Raw genomic sequence first — 19,476 nt, forward strand, 5'->3', positions numbered from 1 at the left:
TTCAGTGATGCTCAAAAATGTAGGATCAGGTATGTCGTGCAGAAACTTGAGGTCAAAGAAACACGCACTCCTTCTAAGACTTTTTACGTTTCCTCTTATAAAATTTAAAAGCGATAAAATGATCTCTCTTCTGGACACTCCTCCTATATCACACGTCCTCACTTCATGGCCATAAAACAGTATATCCTAAACATCATACAGATTCAACTATAAAGATAGCATCAAGTGTATTGATCTTTTTCTTTCAGCATTCTATACGCTGATATTGTTGGATTCACAGCAATCTCTTCGACTTATTCAGCTCAGGAACTTGTGAAAATGTTGAACGAGCTGTTCGCAAGATTCGACAAACTGGCTGAGGTAAGCTTTTGAATTTCTTTTGGAAACTCTCCTTGTGAAGTCTGATATCTGCACATTTTCTATCATACTGAACTAAGGAATTTTTTTACAGAAATATCATCAACTAAGGATCAAAATTCTCGGTGACTGCTATTACTGTATCAGTGGAGCACCTAGGGAACGTCCAGATCATGCAGTTTTATGTGTTCATATGGGGCTTTCGATGGTGAAGGCAATCAAGTAAGTTGAAATCCTAGCAATTTGTTTCTGTTTCTCTTAACGAATAGGATCCTTCACTTAGTGCTGAGCCGAGATAATTAGGTAAACATATACCCCAACCACTCATATATCGCTCTCCTTCTGCATTGTTTATAGTTTGGTAAGGGGGTTGCATTTCACTGCGACCTTAAGGTCTATTGTACCCCCCCATCAGAGCTGTTTCTGCACAGATGTACGAGTTGTGATAAATTTGTCCCCAACATATGATATCTTTCTGATATTCATTCATTTCAAACAATACCCTGAAATAATTGCAGTCTTTGAAGATGTTTCCATTCATAGATTCACCATTGACACCATTCCTCTGATTCTGACGCCTTCTTTCTGATTAGTGCAATATCCTCCTAATTGTCTCCCTTAGTGTAAATCGTATATTTGTCGGTTTCTCCCACAATATTTCTCATATTTCCAGATACGTCCAGCAGACGGCTAACTCCCCCGTGGACATGAGGGTAGGAATCCATACGGGCGCCGTACTAGCCGGAGTATTAGGCCAAAGGCAGTGGCAGTTCGACGTCTATTCCAAAGACGTGGAACTGGCCAACAAAATGGAAAGCAGCGGTATGGCTGGGTAAGTTCGAATCCTGCGGGAATTATTAACTTGAATGGGGCAAAATTGAGGGATAAAGGGTTTGACTTACTCTTTGTATGGAGAGGATCGAGGAAGGAAATTGGTTATCTCTTAAAGTTCGTGCATAAAATATGAACGTAAATGGGAACGGTTGCTCTCAAACCTCAGCGTGGGTAGATGTGAGTTCTTGGAAATGAAATGGGCCAGCAACGAAAAATAGTTGCAACTCCTCTGAAAGAGGAAGATATTCGCGTTTCTTACGATGAAATGCAACTGGAACTTTTCCTCTAGAAATGGATCCATTCATCAAGATAGTAAACACCATAACGAGTTTTAGTTAAGTGAGAATCGTTTTGGCTCAATTCATATTTTTTATCGTAATGAAAAGTAGGTGAATTCATCAGTTTATCGACAAAACCGACGATTTTCGTATTGCGTTTTTATAAAATCTGAATCGATTATTTCCAGGATAAAATACTGATGAATGGACTGTATTAATAGTATGAAATACCCTTATGATGTGTTTGGTGATCACCATTTGTTAAAATGAGCTGATAAACATCAAATATTTTCGCGTTACTTTGAATGTAACCATATATCAACATCGAGCATTGGACAATAATACGAACCACCCAAGTTTTCATTCGAATTCAAGTTTACTCAAAGGTTTTTTATGTATCTTTTGGAATCTTTCCAATTCCCTTAACTATGGACTCTCCCATCCATTTCCCTGATACCTTTTATACTAGAATTTTTTCCAGTTCCTTAATTCGAAAAGAATATTCCATTGCTCTCAGAATGTAGGAGGGCCATAAGTTCCACTCACTGTATGAAATTTCCAACAACATTCTCACACAGATTCCGCTTACATCCAGGCGTCTGCGAAGTACTACGATCTACAAGAAAGGTGTAGTATATCTACAATAATTCAGTACATTTCAGAATATTTCTTCATAAAGATTGAAAAAAGGTTGCTCCGGAAAATTTTTCTTATTTAGTAGCTTTGCTTATTGATACGTTCGTGTAATTTATAGAGAAGTCAAACTAGGGCCTGTGGAAATTTAAATATAGGTGCTTTTGAGTACCTCTCTATGTAAATATTGTAAATCGTGCCCTGGAAATATACAGTGTGTCAATTTGAGAAGGTACTACCCTTAATATCTCAGTTTCCCCTGAAAAAATTGAAGAAAGGTGTTTTTTGGTTAGTGGGGGGGCATTTTGTACTGGCTCCAATCAACCAGGGCATCAAAACCCTGTTGCCTTACATTTCAGACAACATCAACTTGAAATTCTAGACATGCTGTACTTATTCTCACTTTCAATTCTTATACATCTCGAGGCTGTGTTTTATAGGTATACAACCGACTTTGAATGTTTCCAGAGAAAAAAACCAAAGATGCCAAGTCTGGGGAGGGTGGTGGCATTTCAATCAACCCTCTTCTACCAATCTATTTCTCTCCGAAATGATCTGTGAGCCATTGACTCGATAAATGCAAAACTATAAATAAAACTCATCCTGCGAAGTAGATGGTGGGCACAGCTAGCTTTAAATATGCGTCAAACTTCTCCAGCAGGATGCCGACTCTTATTATTTCCATTTCTGACAATGAGCATCCATCGAAAGTCGAAAGCACAATGCTCCAGCTTTATGAGGAATGATAGAAAATGGTCCATTCTTTACTCCATTCATCGCCCCATCGCGAGAAATACGTTTCTTGTCAACGTGATATCTCATCGTATTCATTCTTCCGAATTTGTCCAATCCCGCGTTCTCCCATAAAATCACAACAACTTCATTTCACGCCATAATCAACGACAGCACCCATTGTTTAATGTGATGGATGTAGGGACGAGAGCATCAGGGCGTTCTGTTTGTCCACTGTTTTGATATTGGATATGTACACAACGAGAAAATGCGCTCTTTCCAGTTGATCACATCGGCCAGCAATGCAGAAAATCCCCAGGTTATGAGTACACATTTCATGTTTTTCTTAATTGGGAAGGTTCTGAACTGCGAATATTGCTCCATTAATTGGATGAATGATTTAATCATGCCCTCTCGTTCTGCCTTTTCTGATCCTGAAAACTGTAAACAATCCTGCCGTGTAATTAAATAGAATTGCGAGGAGGAAATGTTGACAATGAGCATATTATAATGACTGTTATTCCCAGTTAAATTCAAAGCGACTGTCTATGATTTTCACCGTAAAATTTATCAGACCAGCAGGTAAATAGTGGCTCATAAATCACAAGTGATATATGAATGTTTGATAGGCAGTCAATAATGGATCTTCAATCACGGCAATGACACTTTAAGCATGGATTGGGAACACCTATTTTTTTCCTACGAACTTTTTTCTAAATGCGGATATGATTACGATTCTGATCTTTTTTTGGCAAAAAATAATCTTATCGGGAGCAGAATGGCAATTTTTTTATCAATCATAAGTGAAACTACCAACGTGAACCTTGAGCGTTGATTGTAAAATTTTTATTTGATGGGTTATGCTAATTTAATCCTCATTTCCATTCAATTATTCACGGTTTTATTCGAGAAAGCAATACTCCTAGGGATTCCTTTTCAGTTGAACTTTGGAGAACTAGTTACTTATGAAATATGGCTGCAGCTTGGAGTTTCATTATTCCTTCGCAAGACCATACAATTATAGTGAGGTATAAGTTGATACAGAAATTCTATAGATTCAACGTTTCACTTGCCGAAAAGGCCCACCATTCGGAAGCCCCTCTCAACTTCACCATCATGAATCACAACAAGAAATCTTTGCTAATCCCTCAGGAGTGGCGGATCTATAACTTCCCCCTCTCAATTTACTCGACAGAAGACTATACGAACAGAAAGATTCAACTGGAACACGAAACTAAGCTGAATTACGAAACTGATTAGTCAATTAACGATTCTCTACCCATTTTCGTTTCGTGTCAAATTTGGGTATTGGTGGGGAACAATTTTAATTATACATAATGGGATTACGACACGATTCGGCTGATTGACAGGTTCGTGCTTTGATTTGGATGCTGGGGGATAATAATTCGGTTTTATAATTTCATTAATTTCCTGGGATTGCAGTGAGATGATTACAGGTTTGAAATCAGAGCAAACTGAATCGGGAATAACATGAAGAAGAAAATATAGGCCGAGTTGGAATATATTTTATGGATGCAGGGAGATTTGGAATCATGGTAATGACTAGTTGGAGGATATATATTTGTGCAGTTATACAAAATAGGAATGATTTTATTATTCCAGATATAACGATTTAACAGACCAAGCTATTACCAACATCTAAAATTATATAAATATTCTAGTGATAAAATTCAGTAAGATTCATATTTGGCTTCGTTATGAGATCAATATGATGTTAAATCTTGCTATCCAAATCCAGGAATATTCCTCTAAAGAGTACCTATATCTTTCGACATTAGTGTTTTCTAATTCCACCAAATGGTTCGGGTCCAGAAAATGCCCTTTCCGCAAGTTCATCGGCGTTTTAAATTCCTTCGATACCATTGTGTTCTAGCCCTCATGGGAGAGGGACGTTATTACCTCTGGCCTGTTGCTGATGTTACTCTGCATTCCTTCGGTGACGTATTCTATGAGACGAAGGAATGCAGACCAAACAGGTCACAGGATTAGTTCTGATGGATATCGAGAGAGCTTTCGATACAGTATGGCATGACGGCCTAATCTACAAGACGAAAAAAGCACGATATTCGACCAAGCTGTGCAAGATTATAAGGAACTATCTGAGGAATAGAAACTTTTATGTGAAGATAGATGGAGCAACCTCTCAAACCAGACAATTGGAAGCGGGAGTGCCTCAAGGATCGGTACTTGGACCTCCTCTTTACGTAATATACGTTCATGATATCCCGAAGAATGCTAGAATTATACTCACCTTGTACGCAGATGACACAGGAATAGCGTTCAGACATCGACGTCCAGAGATCATACACCAGAGACTGCAGGAAGCCATAGATGAATTACTCAAATGGTGCATCAAATGGAAAATCCAAATCAATGGAAGAAAGACTCAAGCAATATTACTGCAAAAGAGAAGATTGAGGATGGAAAAAACCTTGAAGTTGATGGAGAAGAAGTTGAATGGGAAAATCAAGCAACATACCTAGGAGTGAAGCTTGACAGAGGACTAACATGGAAAAACCACATCAAATGTGCAGTTGATAAAACAAAATCCGCAATGAGTAGACTTTATCCACTCATAGGCAGAAGAAGTCATATGAATAAGAACATCAAGTTGACGATGATTAAAACTATCGCGCGACCACAACTCACATATGGATCGGCGGCATGGGGCTTCGCAGCCAAGACCCACATCAAGAGAATACAGGCCATTGAGAATAAACTCATAAGAATGGAGATGGATGTACCCTGGTTTATTAGGAACAAACAAATCTACAAAGACTTGGAATGGGAACCAGTTACAGAATTTATGAAGAGAAAGGCGGAAAGGATATTCGACAAAGCCAAACAACATTCAAATGAGGAACTACGAAGATTAGTCGACTACGATCCAACAGAAGAAGCTACAAGGTCAAGAACCTATCAACGAAGACCGAGAGATCAGTTAAGGATTCAAATGTAACCAAAAAAAGCTTAACCTATAAACGATATAGGCAGCATACAACTATCAACACAACTATGATCGTGTGAGAGTCCAGAAACCATAAGAGTCAACTGGTTAATAGGCAAAATGCCCGGAACCTATGAAGAAGCAGTTTAGATTTTTTTTTAGTTTATTTTGAGATATTCTTCAGCACAAATATATACAGCTAGTATCTCAGCCTGATGTAAAATAGGGGTATAGTGTCTCAGGGGTATAGATATCCTTACATACTCCACATACCCGAATACATGTACCTCTTTCTTATTTGGATCCTTCCTGAACCATATAAAGACGACTTTTGTCCAATGGATTCACGAAGTTCATCGCACTTAGACGTCGCCAATAACCGTTGCAATTGCAGTTAGTGTTGTATCCGGAGGTTTGCGTGCGAGGTAATTTTATTCTAATTATAGCAGTTGGGATGCAGGTTAAGATTCATGTTCATCCCTCTACTTGTTGATCTGAACTCGATAATTTCGCCCACCATTACCACGAAAGAGCAGATAGCAGAAACTGTTTTTACCTGACAACTCTGATTTCCCTATGTCTCTTGTACATTCTTGATAGGTGTTGTCTCTGTTTTGTTTCATCTTCTTTCGAAGTGACGAATTATGTATTATTATCAATTTTTTATCCTTTATTAGCAGACAGATCGAGACAATCACAAAATATTGATATTTGACTCGATTCCGTTTCTTTTTAAGCCGGTTCCTATCCAGTTTAAGATTGAAACCCTATATTTATGAATTATAACCTATTTGGAATGAAAACTAATCTGTCTGTCCCTAATTTACCACGAAAATATCGTCATTTCAGGCGTCCTCTACTGTACAATTCTTGTTGCGATATCAGGAAAATCTGGACCTATTTTATCTTTAATTTTTCAGTCGGGTCCATATTTCTGCAACAACCCTGTCGTTCCTAAACGGCGAATTCGAGGTTGAGCCTGGATACGGGGAGAAGAGAGAGGAAGCACTACGAATAGCAGGTCTCAAAACATATTTCATTGGTAAAGTACTGAAACCGGTGAGTCGAGTTCTTTGTTCCATCGAGGCCAATTTTTTTTCCGGTTTTTCATTCCTAAAGTTTTCTCGTTATTCATTCGGCTCTCCAACTTTTTTCTGTTCTTAGTTTCAGCCCCCCAAGTCGGACGTTCAGAATGGAAAAACTGTGATTCCTGAAGAGGACAGTTGCGTAATTTCGGAGCTGTCGTTAGAGAAGAAAGAGGATAAATTAAAAGTGAGTTTGTTCCTGTTTTGACCCGATCCTGGAATTAATCCCCTTGTTTCTTTTTCAGATCAACTCGGACGTGGAAACTGAGGTGAGAATTTTTTATTTTCAAACTAATTTACCCGGAAGGAATATAATTGTGTGTAATTAATCAACAGAAAGAAAGTTGATTGAATCCTCTATTTATACGTCTATGATGGTATTGATAGTGAGCTTCGTTCTTTGTTTCTGATTACATTACCAGTTATGTAATGATATCTTTATGGTATGTTCGGTCTACTTGACAATGGTGGTTGAATGTACACGATTGTTATTAAGCTGTCAACGTGATACTCGTGGAAAATTAGTACCATTCCACGCTTGTTGAACAAACTAATATTATGTGGCTCCAACTCAAACACTCCAGATAATTCTCGACCAACCTAATTGAACCCTACATATACATTACTACATGATTAGTGTATCTGCTACATATATTTAGATTGTTAATTAAGAAATTCATCCAGTACCTGGAGACCCGGATTCCAATGTTTTCGCAAATGAGCACAATTTTTAATTCAAGAACATCTTTGAGGATAAATTGCATCGAATCAGAGAAAATTACATTTTTAACATTTCACATCTACATCTTGTCGATCATCACTGAAAACTGAAAAAAAAAGTAGGTACTTGACTAGATCATTGTGTTATTTCGAGGTCAAAACTACCAGAATGCATATGAATAATTTGGAGAACCACTAAATACCATTGTCAATTTCTGATTTACATAGATTCTTTTTCGAAACAATTTAGAGAAATTTTCAACAAATTCATGGTGACTAATCGAATGTTTTAAATGAATAGGAATCTCATTCAGTATTCATTCAGGGATACCAAATCATAATTCGAATTTAATCATAGTGAATTATTTTTTCTCCATTATCAGATTTCATTGCTGAAATAAGTAAATGAAAAATGTTCCAGGAGAACAATATAAACAGAGAGAGACAAAACTCTGCAGACATAAAAGAAAGGCTCAAGAAAGAGCTAGTGACAAGAGACGGGCACAGGTAGCATTTCTTTTAGTTGAATCGAATCAAATTTATCTTGAAGAATTTCAGAGAACTAGTGAAAAGTACGAAGCCTACAAGCTTAAGATTCACGGATCCTCACAAAGAAGAAACTTATCTTCGCACAGTGGGTTCTCCGCCAAGAATGATATACGTTTTGTTTTTCTTCATTAAGTTGACAATGATCATTTCAATGATTCTCGTTTTGCCAAGGTGAGTCAATTACGCTTTATCTTTTAGCTGTTTGGTATGTTGTGGTTAGTTATTGTGATAAAAACAGGGCAAGATTTGAATCCATCTACAGGGTGAGTCTAGGACTCGTACGAATATTTTAACAGTAGTTTCTCGAGGTCAAAAGAAACACTTTTCCTTTCCCTATACCACTTTTTCCGATTCCGCCCTTTTAAAAATATATGGCCATTTAAAGTTTTCATAATGAGCTATGACACCCCTAGAAAAACAAAATTACCTTCAGAATAACCAGCTAAATCTGTGACCCTACACATCTGTGGATCTTTCCAAACAGGGTGGTATTAAGTCAAAGTACAAATTTTTGAACATCAAAGTACTCGAAAACGGAGCATTATACGAGAAAATATGGAGAATATTCTTATTTTACAAAACGTTCAAATATTCATTAGATAATGTCCAACTTAGTTTCAAGAGTTTGGGTACGTAATGATTATAAAAAACTGGAAAACGTGAGTGATATCTGGTACCCATCTGATAGAACCGTTTGTGAGACAGAACTAAAATAACATTTTTCTAAGGTTTTTCAACAGCCTGTATCTTTTAAACCGAGCCGACTCGGAAAAAATGGTAAGGGAAAAAAGGGTTTCTATCAACCTCAAGAATCTGTTAACTGTTAAAATATTTGTACGAGTCAAAGAGTCGCTCTGTATATAGTGTTTATTTAGGAGTAACTGGGCATTCTTGTTTTTGATCGAAGAAGCTATTGCGAAAGTAATGTCGAAAAATTAGAAGAAGAAATGTCTTTCATCCTGGTAGGGAATTAAATATTCTCCAATTGAAGGATATTTTGAGGTGAATAGCATAAGAGAATGCCACAGAACTTGTGTTCAATGTTCCAAAATCAGATCCTTCCAACGCTCCTGTTTGGAGATCTTTCGAAACCACTCTTCAAATATATCTTCCATAAAAAAAAAAACAATTTCATCGATGACGTCCTCAAGAACATAATTGAGCTGTCCGATCAATTTTCTAAATACCTAGTTTCACTTTCCAAGAAATCTACTTCTCGTTTCATCTACGCTGCACCATTGAGTCGAAAAATTCCTGTGTCATAACTCTTCCAATAACTATATACACAGATACTGAAGAAATACAACCACAATAACGCCAACCAGGACACGATATCGGTGCCAACTTTCGAAAAAATCTCTGCTTCTATTTATTTTCATGAACATAACGAACTGGCTTTCCGGTTTCCTGCCTTTATTTCGCAATTCAGCGAGTCTTCGGTGCTCTTCACACTCAAAACCTGAACAATAAAGGGTACTTGTAGTTTTCCAGTTCTCCGACCATCTCACAAAAGCCTCCAGCTGAGATTCGTGAATCAAAACTTTCACGGACTCCGCTAGAGTTTTCTCGAATGAAAACGTCGATTTTCCGAGGATCGAGATGGTCATTGGTTCGGAATTTTCGACATGAAATTTTATAGAGAACATTGGAAAGAGTTTATCAGTAGTGAAGGCCATTCCCATCTTTTCCATAAAAGAGATGAGCTATAGAATTGCAAGGACCGTATAATGAATGAAAGAGATTGAGAAAGTTATTCCCTTGATTTTTGCTCTATTCATTGAGTCAATTATCAAATTGCGCACTGAATATTGGGAATTATTTATCAGTAATGCCTGTATTCTGGACTTTGCTCTTCGGGATATACTCCGAAATCAGTAAAGAATAAAAGATACAAAATTTTGCGTCATTGCTTGCCATTTACATATTGAATGTAGCGGTGCTAAAGCGTGTTTTAACGAATAATTTGCAAGGATTCTGAGGAGTGGCTTTAAGATATTCTTGATTTATTCACTAAAAGATTGGCATGTGCACCTTCACCTGAATTTCATTCCAAGTTAGAGACTCGCACTGTATGTAAATTTTGAATCGCGTGAAGCTACAGTATAATGCCACCCCTAAAAACTTCATCGTGATTACTTTGATATTGCAGATTGATTTTTTTCTCAGAACCAATTATTATTAGATATCGTATACCAAAATTTCGTGATCGAAAAGAGGAGTTAGAGCAGAATGATTAATGAATGACATGACATCAATATGAATACATCAGATCTTTTCTATGTAACTTTTTTCCACAGGTTTGTTTTCATCAACATTATCTTTCCTTTGGAGAATTTTGTTTACCTTCTGCTGATAGTCCTCTGTCTAGGAGAAGGGTGTAGAATTTTGGTGAGTATTCTTTATGCGAGGTCTTTAGGTCCTTATAAATTATTGTAACATTGAAGTTTGTTTTGAATTATTCTGTACTGCACCTTACTAATTAGGAGTTTTGTTCTAATTATCGTATAGAATTTCAAAACCCCTTCACGATGATATGATAATTTATAAAGACCCTGCAATGATTCATTAAGAAAGCTGATGCAACTTGAGTTCCACACAGAGTTCTCAAAACTAATAACTAATAAACAAAAATAAAGTAGAAATATTCGACATTGCTGAATGGGATCTCTGCAATTGTCAGATTTGCGGGAAACACTAGTGTATAGTGGTGACAAATTCCCATCATTATCACCACACGAAGTTAATTTCTTCTGAAATATTTTCACACATTAATTAGGAACAATGATATCAACTGAAGAAATCTGCATTGTATGACCTCTGTGCAATGTATAGGATGGCCGGATTTGTGTAAGTGAATAATTGTAATAAAATAGATTCTCATTCCAAGACGCTCTTCAGGGGTGCATTTAGGGATGTAGGCTCAAAAAAACATTTTTTGATATTCCGACCTCTAGAATCACGTCCTTGAATCAGGACACCTCCCATCGAAAAAATACCTACTGATGATAAAATATTTAGATTCAATCTACTCTCAGGTCGATAACAGCGCCGAATTCATAGTTCATCAGGTTGAAACGATAAAAAAAGCATTTTCATCTCTATAGCCTGAAAAAAAATACACTTAAAGCGAAATAGAACTCCATTCGGCTGAAATTTCATCTAGTCTTCGCTATCTTATATGGAATTAAAGGAAAATTGCCAGTTGAGTTTCCTGGCGTGAAAGGATCAAGCAAGCTTCGTGATTCGAGATGGTGAGGGATCGTTACTTACGAAATGAAAACTGATCCTGCTTGCTGCTTTCGCTTGGGACTAGGAATTTCGCGGGCTAATTCTGATTTATTCAGTAGCCAATCCGAATACGATTCGGTCTCTAGGCATTTGATCATTTTATGTTATTCTGAACAAGAAGGTTTTGGAGATTTGAGGAAATGAGCGCAGTTGTGGGAACACCTTATGTTACTTCAAATCAACTTGTCCACAAGACCCATCACGAAATGTTAACGACGACTTGAGTTCTGTTCTCAAGGTCACACTACATGTGGAATACTGCCCAACTCTATTATTCATAAATCACAGAATTACGATAGCAGTATGTATCCTCTTTCTCGAATTCTTAGAAAGCAGGAACAGCATATTGCGGTAATCAAGCAGGGAGACAGCGTGGAAATGTTCGAATTCATGGTAGTTACGTTGCCCCGGCCATGAAATAAAAAAAAAGATAGAGCTTTCAAGATAAAAGCAGGTGAATAATAAACAAAATTATTTCAGACTATAAGACCCGCTGATGTGAAATCAATAAATGTTACGATATAAATTTCTATTTAGATCCTAGCAGTCCTATTGGTGGGAATGGTCAGCATTAAATTTTCCTGGACGGGATGGCATTTGTGATAATTCTTTGAGTAATGGTAGTTTGCTAGTAGTTGGTAGTAACATTCGTTCACTTCATGTCAGGGGGTGTTATGTATCTGAATTAATTTCGTTTGAAAAAGATCAAAATGGAACAGATTATCATTCTGCTGTCCTCTCGATTTCTGTGAACTACAATATTCATCTTCAGTATTCAAATCACCGAAATGCGCACTTCTCTAAAATAATTGTTTTTATCCTAACATTATTCATGGTCATTACCATTTTAATAATTGTTAGTCAAAACATTTCTGGCTTTCAGTTGACAGCATGAGAAGGAATATTTTTAGCAAGAGATGAAGAGTGAACAAAGATATAAGTAGGAGAAAAATATTCGAAGATAAATCACGAGTTAGAGAATTATTGAATATGTATAATTTTCATTTGATAACTTACGGCCAGTTGCAGAAAAGTCCGTTGAAATTTAATGCTCCGTTAAAAACATACCTACTTAATCCTCCATTATTGACCTCGAAAAAATTACTTAATTAATTTCCTTCATCTGGGCATTATTCGTAATGAATATCTAGTTCAATTAAACGCTAAGAATACTTAAGATAATTTGTTTCAGGAATGGTGCTCTTTTATATTCCGGCAATCAATATTCAAGAGGAAAATTTTAACATTATATATAATTGTATTATTAGGAATCTTCAACCTTTCGGATTCGGTGAGTATACCACTTAATCAGTTGAAGGAGGATTTGTATAAATGACTGTAGGTACTATCGCAGTGGTCGACGAAATATTCTCTTTTCGTAGATTTCAATAATTTTTACGGTTTTGAAAGCAAAAGGTTACATAATTTTAATAATTGTGACGCGGTGAATAACTAAAAGCCCACTGCGATCTTATAAGCATTTTTCCAATATTTCACCCTATCCAATCAACTATTTTTGCTGCTTGAGATATCCATATATATATATTTGATTATAAAGTTGAGAAGTTAATTGTTACTTGTTACTGCCAATTTTCTGCACCAAAACCTTTTAATTAAAAATGGTAACACTATTATTATGATCTCACACAAATGGTCCCTATTCTCCAATGAAAAGTTTGTAGAGTTCCTTTGGCATAAATACGATATACTTAGGGAGTAAATGAATAGTTGCGAAAGTATAGAAGCCGTGATTCTTTGTCAAAATATAGTAAAGATCTTTCATATTAATTTTTTTAAACAGCATTTTCTTAGATACAAAACACTGAATCTGACACTCGCTATTGTAACGAGAATAAAATTTGAGAATGGCTTTTCAGGTACCAACTTTAGGAGGCTATATGTAAGCAAAGAAAAAAACTCTATTTTCGGACAACCCTTAAATTTTTTCGCAACTATTCATTTACAACCTGTATATCGAAAAAGTAATTTCAAATATCATTACTTTCATAGAAATATTTAAATTACATTAGCCTAATTAGCTGAGACTGATGACAAAGGTTTTAGAAACCTCCCGATTCTTATTAGTCTCTCATTATAATGTTCATTTGCAGTTATCTTGTCTCAATAACGAAGTACAATACCCCAATTGTACTTACACCGAAGAAATCGATCAATACTGCCTTTATCCATCTTACTTCAGCTACTTCACTGTTCTGGTCCTTATAGGGATGTCCTTACCTGCCTGCCTCTCATACATAACGAAAATCATTTTTATGTTAGTTACCGCAATCGCTCAAAGTCTGATCAATATTTTTGTACTTGGAGAACAATTGGACTGCGAATTCGATATGCGAGATTGGAGCAGGTGAGAATCACTTCATTTGTGAATATAGATGCATCGTTTTACCACAGAAATATACAGGGTGCCCCAGAATGAAACACTCCTCATGATAACTATTGGATGCTGTGAATAAGAAGTGGTGTTGAATTAATGGCACGCTGCATGTTTTATGATAACTTTTTCTTGGAATATAGCAATACAACAACCTGTAGGAAAAACTGTTATTTTTCAGGAGAAAAATCCCAACTTCATTGGGAGCAGGCAATATCTCTACTATGACTCGTTCCATTCATTCTGGAACACTGTATATGAGATAATCGAAGAAGAATTTCGGATATTATTGTGATTTTTATTTTCTTTTTCAGTCCCAATGATGGAAAATATACAATATCGTCATATATTCTGGTTGTTGGAATTACATTGTCTTTCCTAGTTAAACATGTGAGTGTTATTTCAATATAGTTTTGGACAATGGTTCATTTGAAAAAAAAAAAGAGTATAACTATGGAATTTTGTACAAATATTGGAAATATTGGTTGTTCAAGGAAAAATATTTACAGTTTTAGTAGATGCATGTTTGTTCGATCTTTCATTAACCCTACATTACTCGCGTGGTCTACGATTGTAGACCATACCTATTCGAACGAAAAAATGTTGAAATCTGAGACATTGAAGTTTTCTCGATTTCCTCTCAAAGAGAAGCATTATTTTATCACAAAGTTTCAATTATATGAATAACAAGTGGTCAAATAAACGATATCATCATAGATAATCTTTGAAATATATCAACGTAATATTTAAAGTTGAAATAAATAATATGGTCTACACTTGTAGACCACGCGAGTGAATACGATCTAAAAGAGGGCGCGACTAACGCAGGGTTAATTTATATTCCATTAGAGGCCGTTGAAAATGTAGAAATAAGTTTTGATAATCAAATCAGGTAATTTTAGTCCGAAAAATTTTTAAGTCTGATTCTATGAAAATTTTTCTATATCCCCTTCTTCAAAAAACTGGAATTTGTATAACATTGTATATGTGTGGACTTCCGGATTCCACTATTTCCAATTTCTGAAAATGAAATGATCTCAATGCGAACTATAAAGCTCGATGAGTTTTCCATCATCGGAAATCCAGACGAATAGTTCAATTTTCTACGGTCGGAAATTGCAGATGGAGCAGGTTGCGAGGGTTTTATTTTTATGGAGAATGGAGGTGGAGGAGGAGAGTACATGTGCCGAGGATATGAGAAGAAGGAACGAAGCGTTGGTCTACAATATTCTGCCGCCACATGTGGCAGCTCATTTTCTGGGCAACAAGCGAAGACAACATGATGAGCTCTATTCACAGAGCTACAGCGAAGTAGGAGTCCTGTTTGCTTCTATGCCGAATTTTTCAGGTAAGTTGTACGAAATTTGAACATTTTTCACTTCTATCGAGGTTCTGCAAAATTCATTGATTGGTAGTTATGAGAGATGAAGAAAAATTATCGACATCATTTCAGTGAGAGACCGTTTTCTTCGAATTCAATCGTCATAAGTAAGAGTATCATCCATACATACAAAATGTATTCAATGTGTATAGCATTTACATCAAACACTAACTGACAAAATTTTCACTAGGATAAGTTATTTATTACACAAGCATCTTCAGGTTGGTGAAGGTATATATACTCAGTTCCTGAAGTTGTATTAAGTTTAGAGTGGTTTAGTATCTTATCTTATTGCCTATTTGATCAATTATTGTTTCGCTAACACTGAGGCTTCCTCAGGTTTTCCTTTCTGAATTTTGTACCCTTTTGATAAATTAATTTCAGAAATTAACTTTGCATTTTATTTGCTGAGAGTCAACCTCAATCAAGAGAAGTGCAATCCAACTATTGAAATGCAATATCTTGCGCCATAAATCTATTTGAACTCATCAGCACTGTGGTGTATTTCATAATGGTGATAGAATTGTGCTCTACTTGAGATAACTGGAGAAGTTTTGATATAATGAAGCTCGAACTTTTCCAATTAGGAGAACATGATTCATTTCGAAAGTTTTGACTGTTCCAATCCACAGTACTGTTCTTGACCTCGCAGTTTTTGGAATTCCAGCTAGAGGAAGTTTCCAGTCAGAAATGTTATCCTAGATTGTGACATTCAATACTCAGAAAACAAACTTGTCTGCAGATAACTAGGAAAAATTAATATAGTTTAGAATTCTTCGAAAGATATGAAGAAATATGACGCAATTCTGTATGGTATTCTGTTAACTTTTCCATTTCTGATGGATTGTGAGTGTAGTTCAGCTGGTAGATCACTCAAATATACATATTCATCACGATAAATGACAATTAATGAAGATATTGATCGTACTGAAACAGTTTTCTCATTGAAAGATTGATATTTTTATGTAACAAATTTATTTTCAGATTTTTATTCTGAGGAAACGGTAAATAATCAAGGATTAGAATGCCTTCGTTTTCTGAACGAAGTGATATCGGATTTTGATGCGGTAAGTTCAGTAAATCTTTGAATATACAGGGTAATTCATAACTATTGGGACATATGCTAAGGGCAGATTGTTTGGACCAAAACATGGCGATAGGACCAAATATACCTCGATAAAATATTGCTGTGGAAAAAGATAGAGGGCGTTAAAGTTGAATTTTTTTTCATTTTTTACTAATAATTTCACTGTATATTTTTTCGTCCGTTTTTAAGAAACACACAATTGAACAGTTCAGAGCATCGGAAGGGGATTTGAAGTAACGATTTATTTATTTTTCCCATTCATTTTATTTATTTATTTTATTTATTAATTTCAACGATAAAACATAATTAAAAACAATGTAACATAAAAAGAACTTAAATTAAATGTTCTACGTGGCCTCCCCCGACTTCTATGCCTTTTCTAATTCTTTTAATAAAGGACTTTCGAACTTCGAAGAAAATATTATGCTGTCCCCTCATAAAAAATTTAACTTTAACGCCCTCTAACTTATTCCTCAGCAATATTTTATTGAGGTATATTTGGTCCTATCGCCATATTTTGGTCCAAACAATCTGCCCTTAGCCTATGTGCCCATAGTTATGAATCACCCTGTATACGATAAATTATGAAAATTGCAATGCAGAAGACAATGTGCCATCCTTGCCATATAAATAGTGATAGAAACTTCTCTTGCAAATAAGCATTAATTGATTTTATTCTTATATTTCTTATGGTTTATTTTCAGTTACTTGAGCTACCTCAATTCCAAGACATTATAAAGATCAAGACAATTGGATCAACCTATATGGCAGCTAGCGGCCTAAATCCCTCCAGAAAAGTGAAAGTATGTTCAGACACTTCTAGATAATCCATCGCTTCCTAAATGCATGCTGTTTACCATCGCATTTATTTTCAGGGAGAAATTATGTACATACGTGAGTAGTGGAGTGTTAGTGATGCGAAATTTGTTTACAGAATAAGCTTTCAAGACTTAAAGGCTTATTTTTCATTGGCATAAAAATTTCTCTATATTCTATCATCTCGAAATTTTATCTGAAACGAAAAAAAAAAGCAGAAAACGAAAAAGTAAATAATACAACTCCTTCATCAAAACTGGTTCGAAGAAATGATGATAACTGAAGAAAAAATAATTAATCATAGGAACATAACTTATTCTCCAATAACATTGCGAAGAATATCATATTTGCATCAAAAAACAGATTTTTGTGAAGCATCGAATTAGGTAACGAATGGCGAAAAGTTCGCCATTTAACGTAGTGTTAATCTATATCCTTTTGTTATATACTGTCAATTCGACTGAAAAGAGAAGTGCACACAATTGTCCTGAACAATATATAATTCCTCCAAGGACCGCTTGGAAAAAATAAATAATGCAGACAAATATCGACTCGTTATTTCCGCCAGACTTCGACTTTCGCTTTGATGTTAGTCAAACCGATATTTGCACAACTCCTTCTGAAAGACCAATACTCAGACCAACAGAGAAAGGAGATATTCCTGCTCTGCAGTAGGAATGTTATTCGTTTAAAACTTAATGAGTATTTTCAGAAAAAAGGACAGTGCAATAGTTAAGGCGACTTCCAAATGAAAATGCTTCCAGATAATGAAACAATAGTGATGAAAACCGATCATAAAAACAAAGTATCTCATTGAAATTGAACTATAATAGTGGTATGGGAACATTTTCATCTCATTTGTGGAAAATTTTGAGGATATTGGAAAGGATTTTGTTACTTATGTTCCTTAGCATCCTTGATAAGAACTTTTTGCATCGGAATAAAGATCAAAATCATCTTCTGTTCCGTTATGACTCTGATTTTCTGAACCACGTTGCACATTTCTCGAATAATAATAACAAAATTTCGAATCAGGCCAATCAGGGTTAGATTTTCTCCTCAATGGTGAACGAAAACTGATGATTCATGAAAAAGACACTTTTTGAAACATTCTGTTGAAATTGATTCACCATGATCATTTTCTTCAATTGAGGAAAAACAAGAAAAGACTGAAAGTTCTCTCTCGAAATTTTCGTTGCAAAATGGCGAATGCGAAATTTATTTCTTTGCATGAGTGACAAGTTTTACAGCTATCATTTCGTTGGTGAATCAAAAACTTTACATCCGGCACTACATTTTTTTGCAGCCTGAAGATCCAGTAACAGTTCGGTGGGCTCATCTGGCACTTCTGGTAGAATTCGCTCTGGAACTCAAGAAAGCACTGCAAAGCATCAACGAACAGAGTTTCAATCATTTCGTTCTGAAACTCGGCATAAACCATGGTCCTATAACTGCGGGAGTTATTGGAGCTCGAAAACCGCACTATGATATCTGGGGTAATACTGTCAATGTGGCTTCCAGAATGGAGAGTACAGGCAAAGCAGGATGCATCCAGGTGAGTCCGTGAAAAGAAACTGGTATGATCACTAGCGGTATCGCCATTATTTTACATTTTACTTATTTTGGGAGGCATGATTAACCAAGACCAGAATTTTTTTTTCTCGCTTTATGACATTTGAGATGCTCCTAGGGTTCTATCAAACAACCGATCGCGTTTGGTTGCACTCACCAAAAACCAGAATCATGTCAAGTTCAAGATTTGAATTTTTAAACAAATTCACGAAATTTAAAGAAATATCAGCAATCGAAACAGTGGGAGCTACCATTAATTAGGCGTAGTGTCACTGAAGTTTCTGTGGAAAAGTAGTCCCGTGTATACTCCATTCACTCTTATTTTAGCACTCGGTTGGCCATGGAAATTTGACACATTTCATTCTGAATAGTAGGTACGAAAATGTGGGGTTATGAAGCTTGTCAAAACATTTTTGGGTTTTAAATCCACGCTATGTTTCCCGTTCTACGTAAAAGTTTCTGTTATTAAGTATTTTATTACAATGTCGAATCTCTTCGCAAAATATGTGACGAACATAATTGAAGCTTATACCAACTGATTGAAGGCATAGCAAATCCAGTTATTTGCATGGAAAATACAAGAGATCAGTATAATATTATAATATGCACTAGCTTGAGGAGAGTTAATGTTCGTTATCTTCTTTGGCTGAAGTTTAAATACGTTACATCAGTTGTAGATTTCAAAAATATTAACCCGAAGATGAAATGCATATGACGCAGTGGTTGGGAATGGGTATCTCCCGAAGGAATTAACAGATAATTACAAGAATGTTGAATTCTTCAA

At 35.8% G+C, this 19,476-nt stretch overlaps 1 protein-coding gene across 1 annotated transcript in view; it reads left to right on the plus strand.

The window, feature by feature from the left end:
• Positions 1–19,476, plus strand: part of LOC123312147 (adenylate cyclase type 3) — a 55,891-nt gene that overhangs the window by 33,686 nt on the left and 2,729 nt on the right. Inside the window, exons 5-20 of the mRNA XM_044896399.1 lie at positions 249–360; positions 452–579; positions 1,031–1,189; positions 6,723–6,861; positions 6,967–7,074; positions 7,133–7,156; positions 8,029–8,114; positions 8,166–8,327; positions 10,454–10,544; positions 12,637–12,735; positions 13,556–13,809; positions 14,151–14,226; positions 14,959–15,184; positions 16,202–16,284; positions 17,009–17,107; positions 18,427–18,675. Coding sequence (XP_044752334.1) covers positions 249–360; positions 452–579; positions 1,031–1,189; positions 6,723–6,861; positions 6,967–7,074; positions 7,133–7,156; positions 8,029–8,114; positions 8,166–8,327; positions 10,454–10,544; positions 12,637–12,735; positions 13,556–13,809; positions 14,151–14,226; positions 14,959–15,184; positions 16,202–16,284; positions 17,009–17,107; positions 18,427–18,675 — 2,095 coding nt within the window. The remainder of the gene's footprint in view (positions 1–248; positions 361–451; positions 580–1,030; positions 1,190–6,722; positions 6,862–6,966; positions 7,075–7,132; positions 7,157–8,028; positions 8,115–8,165; positions 8,328–10,453; positions 10,545–12,636; positions 12,736–13,555; positions 13,810–14,150; positions 14,227–14,958; positions 15,185–16,201; positions 16,285–17,008; positions 17,108–18,426; positions 18,676–19,476) is intronic.

The sequence above is a fragment of the Coccinella septempunctata genome, chromosome 4 (assembly GCF_907165205.1).
Source record: "Coccinella septempunctata chromosome 4, icCocSept1.1, whole genome shotgun sequence".
Classification (NCBI taxonomy): Eukaryota; Metazoa; Arthropoda; class Insecta; order Coleoptera; family Coccinellidae; genus Coccinella; species Coccinella septempunctata.